Source organism: Erpetoichthys calabaricus, chromosome 2 (genome assembly GCF_900747795.2).
Source record: "Erpetoichthys calabaricus chromosome 2, fErpCal1.3, whole genome shotgun sequence".
Taxonomy (NCBI): Eukaryota; Metazoa; Chordata; class Cladistia; order Polypteriformes; family Polypteridae; genus Erpetoichthys; species Erpetoichthys calabaricus.
Genome location: NC_041395.2, coordinates 5,992,465 through 5,999,964, shown reverse-complemented (window position 1 = coordinate 5,999,964; position 7,500 = coordinate 5,992,465). Strand labels below are relative to the sequence as shown.

The following is a 7,500-nucleotide window of genomic DNA, read 5'->3' as shown; positions in this document are numbered from 1 at the left end:
ATGTGGGTCCCCTTGTCATTTTGCTGATTTGAACGCATGTCACTGCTCAATGCTGATTACTTGCAACACCAAATTGGTTGGATTAACTTGTTAAGCCTTGAACTTCATAGACAGGTGTGTCCCATCCTGAGATATAAAGATATTTAAGGTGGTCAATTACAAGTTGTGCTTCCTTCCCTTTGACTCTCCTCTGAAGAGTGACAGCATGGGATCATCAAAGCAACTCTCCAAAGATCTGAAAACAAAGATTGTTCAGTCTCATGGTTTAGGGGAAGGCTACAAAAAGCCATCTCAGAGGTTTCAACTGTCAGTTTCAACTGTGTGGAATGGAATCAGGAAATGGAAGGCCACAGGCACAGTTGCTGTTAAACCCAGCAGGTCTGGCAGGCCAAGAAAAATACAGGAGCGGCATATGAGCAGGATTGTGAGAATGGTTACAGACAACCCACCTACAATTCAGCGCAATTTGCACAAAGAACATCTGTATGGCAGGGTGATGAGAAAGAAGCCCTTTCTGCACTCACGCCACAAACAGAGTCGCTTGTTGTATGCCAATGCTCATTTAGACAAGCCAGATTCATTTGGGAACAAAGTGCTTTGGACTGATGAGACAAAAATGGAGTTATTTGGTCAGAACAAAAAGCGCTTTGCATGGCGGAAGAAGAACACTGCATTCCAAGAAAAACACCTGCTACCTACTGTCAAATTTGGTGGAGGTTCCATCATGCTGTGGGGCTGTGTGGCTAGTTCGGGGACTAGGGCCCTTGTTAAAAAGTCGAGGGTCAGATGAATTCAACCCAATATCAAAATATTCTTCATGATAATGTTCAAGCATCAGTCACAAAGTTGACGTTACGCAGGGGCTGGATATTCCAACAAGACAATAACCCAAAACACAGTTGGAAATCTACAAAGGCATTCATGCAGAGAGAGACATACAATGTTCTGGAATGGCCATCACAGTCCCCTGACTTGAATATCATCAAAAATCTATGAGATGAATTGAAGCAGGCTATCCATGCTCAGCAGCCATCAAATTGAACTGAACTGGAGAGATTTTGTATGGAAGAATGGTCAGAAATACCTCCATCCAGAATCCGGACACTCGTCAAAGGCTATAGGAGGACAGCGTCTAGAGGCTGTTAGATTTGCAAAATAGGCTCAACTAAGTACTGATGTAATCTCTCTGCTGGGGTGCCCACATTTATGCAGCAGTCTAATTTAGTTATGATGCATATTTTCTGTTAATCCAATAAATTTAATGTCACTTCTGAAATACTACTGTCTCCATAAGGCATGTCATATATTAAAAGGAAGTTGCTACATTGAAAGCTCAGCCAATGAGAAACAAAAATCCAAAGAATTAAGAGGGGTTCCCAAACTTTTTCATATGACTATTATTTTGAGCAGTATACAAATGGACCACTTAAAAATCACACATTAGATCTCGATGAATGAATTCAAGTGGAAAATCTGTACTGAGTAATACTGTGCAATTCGTCGAGAACAAAATTATGTAACAATGGTCAATGGAGACCAAAATCACCGACCCACTGAGGGTTTATTCAACATCACACCGAAACTCAAAAATTCAAAGTCAAAAATTACAATCCCAGGCTGATCCGACTTGTGTAAACTTCATCACAGCAACTCCTGATATGACTCAGTCGTGTGTACAGCCACCATGTGTCAATATGCACGCCCGACAACATCTGGCTATGCTCCTTATGAGACGGTAGATTGTGTTTTCAGGGAATCTCCTCCCAGACATGGATTAGGGCATCAGTGAGCTCCTGGACAGTTGGGGGCGCTACTTGGTGGCTTCGGATGTGCTGATACATAATAGCCCAGAGGTTCTCAATTGAATTCAGGTCTGGGGAATGTGCAGGCCAGTCAATGGCATCAATGCCTTCATCATCCAGGAACTGCCTACACACTGACCACATGAGGCCAGGCATTGTCCTGCACCAGAAAGAACCCAGGGCCCACTACACCACCATAAGGTCTGACAATGGCTCTGAGGATTTCAACCCAGTACCTAACAGCAGTCAGGGTACCGTTGCCTAGCATGTGGAGGTCTGTGTGATCATCCTGTATGCCTTCCAAGTCCATAACTGACCCACCACCAAACCAGTCATGCTGGATGATATTGCAGGCTGCACAACATTTACCATGGCACCTCCAGATTTTTCACGTCTGCCACATGTGTTTAGGGTGAACCTGCTGTCATCTGTGAAGAGAACAGGGAGCCAATGGCGGAGCTGCCAATTGCAGTATTCTCTAGGGAAATGCCAATGCATTTCAATTGGGTTGAGGTCTGGACTTTGACTGGGTCATTGCACCAACTTGATTCTTTTCTTTTTCAGCCATTCATTTCTAGATTTGCTGGTGTGCTTGGGATAATTGTCTTGTTGCATGACCCAGCTTCAGCCAAGATGTAGCCTAGACATTTGACTATAGAATACTTTGGTACTCAGATGAGTTCAATAACTACAAGGTGCCCAGGTCCTGTGGCTACAGAACAAGCCCAAATCATCAGCTCTTCACCACCTTGCTTGACAGTTGGTTTGAGGTGTTTGTGATGATACGCTGTGTTTGGCTCTCGCCAAGCATGGCGCTGTGCATTATTGCCAAAAAATCTCCACTTTGGTCTACCTCTGTCCAATGGACATTGCTCCAGAAGTCAGATGCAAGTTTGCAAACCTAAGCCATGCTGCCATGTTCTTTTTAGAGAGAAGCAGCTTTCTCCTGGCAACCCTTCCAAACAAGCCATACTTGTCTAATTATACTTGTTCATGAACATGCTAACTGAGGCCTGTAGAGTCTGAGATTTAGCTCTTGAGTTTCTCCATTTTCTCTGAGCAATGCACGGTCTGACCTCAGGGTGAATTTACTGGGACATCCACTAATGGGAAGATTGTCAGCTGTCTTGAAGGTTTTCCACTTGTGAATAATCTTTGTCAGTGTAGAATGACGGACTTCAAATTGTTTGGAAATGGCCTTATATCCATTCCCAGACTGATGGGCAGGAACAACTGCTTCTCTGAGATCATTGCCGATTTGTTTCCTTCTTTGCATTGCGTCAACACACAACTGAAAGCTCCAGACCAGCAAATTGCCAGAACTTGTGCTTTTATTGAGGTGGCCACACTTGCTGATGATCAGTTAATAGAGTGCACCAGCCTGCTACTGAACTTCTTAATTCCTGTGGAAGGAGGAAGGGTGGACCACATGTTTCACACACTGCTTCTGCATTTTGGCTTAATTCGTGTTAAATCAATAATGACAGAGTAATGTGTCATGTGCTGTTGTTCATCTGAGGCCATAGTTACCTAATTGTAAGACCTACCATGGACAAGATGATTTAAATTATGTCCTGATATGTAAAACCTAAGGATTGAAAGAGGGGGTACTTTCTTTCTCACATGTCTGTATTATAGCAACCCCACCGGTGGGGTGAGGGGGTTGTTTGATGGTCGTTGGGTGTTGTTTAATATGTTTAGGTAAGTGATTATTAATAGTTTATTAGAAATGAATCAAGTTATTTCTGCTTTACAGAAAATTACAATATGCTTGTAGGAAATACGATAATTGTGATTAATACGAGGTTAATTTTGATTAGAAATTGTAAATAGATTGTGATTAAACTCTTTTTTTTTTTTAATAAATCGAACATCAACATTAATATATTGGTTAAAAAAGTATGGTTTTAATTTAAAAAGTATTTAAAAAAGCATCATACTGGTGTCTACTGTAAACATCAGAATTTGGAATTATACCCTGATGTGGATTTTTGGTCAAACCACCAATTCCTTAGCTCAGGCAAAAATTTAGGTTTCAAAAGCACATATTTTTCTGGCTTTGTCATCTTGCTTGATGGTACAGTACACCACGTGGGCTGATTTTACTATCTGCATGCATTTCAGTATTTTTCAGCATGACATAATAGTGTAACATTTCTGCAGCTAATTTATTCTTCCTTTGGGGACGGCTGTGTGGCGCTGGCACTCTGTAACGTACGCCAAGCCTTCAGGACTGATTTATGAGCCAGTGTGCCAATGGCACGCTATGAACAAAAAGCAAAAACTGCTTCCATGATGCTTTTCATTGGCTATCCACTTGTTTTCATTTCTTTTTTCACTTTTGTTTAGACATTTATTCAGATGAAAGGGGTGAAAAAGTGAAACAGTCTGTGCTGAATGCAGTTCAGTGTCGCTGCACAGGCACAAAGGAATAAAACAAGAAAAGGAGAAGCTGGATGCAAGCATTTCCTGAAGGACACAAATGCTCAGCAAGTTTAAAAATAAATAAATCAGAGCTTCGCCGTCAGGCGCATACACAGAGAGCTGAGAGTGTGCACCTACCAGGAAAGTGTTTTTACAATGGCCACACGTCACCCTTGCTCCAACTGGCTGAGGTTCAGGACTGACCGGACCAGGATGAACAGGACCCAAGTTAATTATTCTTTTACTGCAAATTAGAGGAAGACACAAAACATGAAAAACACTGATAAAATAGGCAAATGAATAAAAACCACAGGCAATACTGAAAAGAAAGTGGCCTTGCTGTAGTATCACAAGATGAGGAGGGCTCATCTCTCAGTTCAGCTCAGCTCAGCGTGGCGTCATGATGTCAGCAACACAAAACCTGCTATTTCAGGGGCATGAAAGTCTGCCAAGGAAACTCCACTTAGTCATCAAACAAATGCAACTCAAGAAACAAAAGTGAACAGCGTCTGAAAGAAATCTGACTCTTCGAGAGCTTTCCACTAGAACAATTAATTAGAAATCCTCCAAGAGTCATGGAATAAAGTCACTGGGGTGAACACAATTTGAAATAAATCACCCCTCTTCTTCAGGGACAAGGCCCGAAATGACAACCTGGTGGGCAAGCCATAACACAAAGATGAGCAAAATGTACTCAATGTGTGTTAAAGTAGACATTATTGATGAAGTGAGCCACAATTTATCACATAAACATTGAATATTCGGGACATTTAAAGAAGACAGGAAACTGATGTTCAAAATGATTAACTTTAAACAACTTCAATAACTACACCTTGCTACACGCAAAATAAACAAAAGGATGTAGGGTGGACAAAATAATGGAAAAGGTATGTAACTTTCAAGTCACTAAACCCCAATTACAAACACATCTGCAAATGTCAGTCCTATTAGGTCGCCTGCCAGTTCACAGTGTGTGTCAGCTAAAGTATAAAGGAGGTCTGACGACTGACACTTTGAGATGGGAGCTTTCAAAGCAACATGAGGCACCTAACAGAAGTCCATAGAGGCTGAAAAGTCAGTGTCCGAAACTGCGGGTGCCTACATTTAAAAAAAAGCATCATTTCATGTCAAGGGACAATAATGACAGCATATGGACTGTAAGCACTGGCAAAGAGAAATAGTGACCGCAGGTCAGGGATAGATGGATACACCGCAAGATAAGTTTCTAAATGATGAAAGAACTTAAGAGATCTGACAAACAAGAGGAGACCATTCAGTCCATCAAGCTCGTTAGTTTATCTATTAGCCAAGACGTGCCACAGGACCAAATCGCCACTTTTCTTAGCCCATCTCTACATAAACTGTACATTGGAAGGTTCACAAAATTGCCAACTTTATTAATCCCAAGAGGAAATTCAGAAATAAACAGCGGCAGAAACAAAAAGATACAGACTCACATGACTGATAATACAGCCAACCAATCAATAAATAAATAAAATTAAATACATGTACATTGTGCAGGTATTTCAAAATAAACTTAACGAGTATATCGGGAGAAAGCACTAAATTGCCCGATAGCACAGGCACTTCTGATCACACCGTGGTGGAATGAGCCTGTGGCTAAAAGTGCTCCAACAGAGCGCCTCCTGGAGGGGACTCTTTTCAAGATGGCACCCAATTTTGTCACAACATCGTCTAGTGTGTCTGGGGTTTGCCCTGTGATGCAGCAGACTTTCCTGATCTGTTTGTTCAGGTATTTTGCATCTATGGAGCTCAAGTTGCTTCCCTAACAGACTGTAGCGCAGGCTAATATGGCCTGGTAGAACATTTCCAGCAGCTCGCTGCACACATCAGAAGACCCGAGTCTCCTTAGCAAGTCCAGTCTGCTCTGACCCTTCTTGTCCAGCACCACTGGGTTCTCTATCCAGTCCAGTTTGATGGTCCTTGTAGCTCTGTACCACTTCTACATCCTCCTGTTGAATGGTGAGCGGTCTGAATGGCCCCTTGGCACGCCAGAAGCCCACCACCAGCTGTTTTGCCTTGCTGATGCCGAGTTGAAGGTTGTTGTCCCTGCACCACTAGACAAAGTCCTGCACAGCCTTCCTGTATGCTGACCCATCTCCATTATTAATGTAGACTATAATAAAGGACTCGTCCGAAAGAGGAAGGGACAGTTGACTGAGTTGCTCCAGTATTACACAGCACCATTTCTGACAAGATCACCTGTTTAAAATCGAGTATTATCTTCAACACATCTTAACACAATAGGAATATGAACGGACCATAACAAAATACAAATACCATTACAAATGTTATTTTTTATACTCTTGAAATTGACTAACTGGTTTGCTTTGCTCAATGTGTGCTTATATATTTTTTTTTAAACTGCCATTCTTTGTACTGTAATAACTTCACTGTTACTACTGTAAATGTATGGAGGAATGGAAAGGTTCATATTGCTCCTGAAAGTGCAGACAGTAGCCGTTGACTTATTTGTTTCCCCTTTGCCCTGTTTGCTAATGCTGTTTCATTTATCTTGGATTGACATTAGACACTTTTATTTGTCTTTCCTGTCACTGGCCAATGGGGAGAATATGGGGGTGAAGGGAAGCAAGTATATCTTAAGTTGACTAATAAAAGAAAAAAATCAGGGAATCTAACAGGAAAAAACAAACATTCTAAACTGAAAAAGGGGGAAATAGCAACACAAATAGTTCAAACGACCCCCATAATTTACATAACAATGACTCACTGCAGCATTAATTGCAGAGAGCATCTGCGGCAGATTTGTGGTGCTGATCATCGCCACAGGACTACCTACCACAGGAAATCCTTTTCAGAGTTTGCTTCCTGTAAGACAGCGTCTCTCTGTCTTATATTTATCATCAAAGTTCTTTTGTCAACATGTAGCACTTTTCAGTTTTTTTTTTGTTTTTTTTAAATATTTTATTAATTTTATTGTAATCATTCTGTACAAACAGATCAATTTTTACAAAAATTAGGATGGAAAACAAATCAAACCCCACCCCTGAGAAGGAGAGCATGGCCAAAGGAGTTATACTTTTCAGTTCTACAGATTTAATTTTTTGTGGCCTCCTTGGTAATCTGCTCTCTCTCTCCAACTTTAGGATCCCCAGCATATGTTGAAGATTTATTGACTATTATCGGAATATATGTCATTAATATGAAACAGAAAAAGTAGACAAACCCCTGCGAGACCCCACTGATGATTTCTCTCCACATGCAGCATTCACTTTTCACCTGTACTCTTCAT

General features: G+C 41.3%; 1 protein-coding gene across 1 annotated transcript in view; it reads right to left on the bottom strand.

Moving 5' to 3' along the window:
- The window catches only part of pip4p1a (phosphatidylinositol-4,5-bisphosphate 4-phosphatase 1a), an 83,589-nt gene that overhangs the window by 17,102 nt on the left and 58,987 nt on the right, over window positions 1-7,500 (bottom strand). The window contains exon 4 of the mRNA XM_028825605.2: window positions 4,365-4,470. Within this exon, the coding sequence (XP_028681438.1) occupies window positions 4,365-4,470 (106 nt within the window). The remainder of the gene's footprint in view (window positions 1-4,364; window positions 4,471-7,500) is intronic.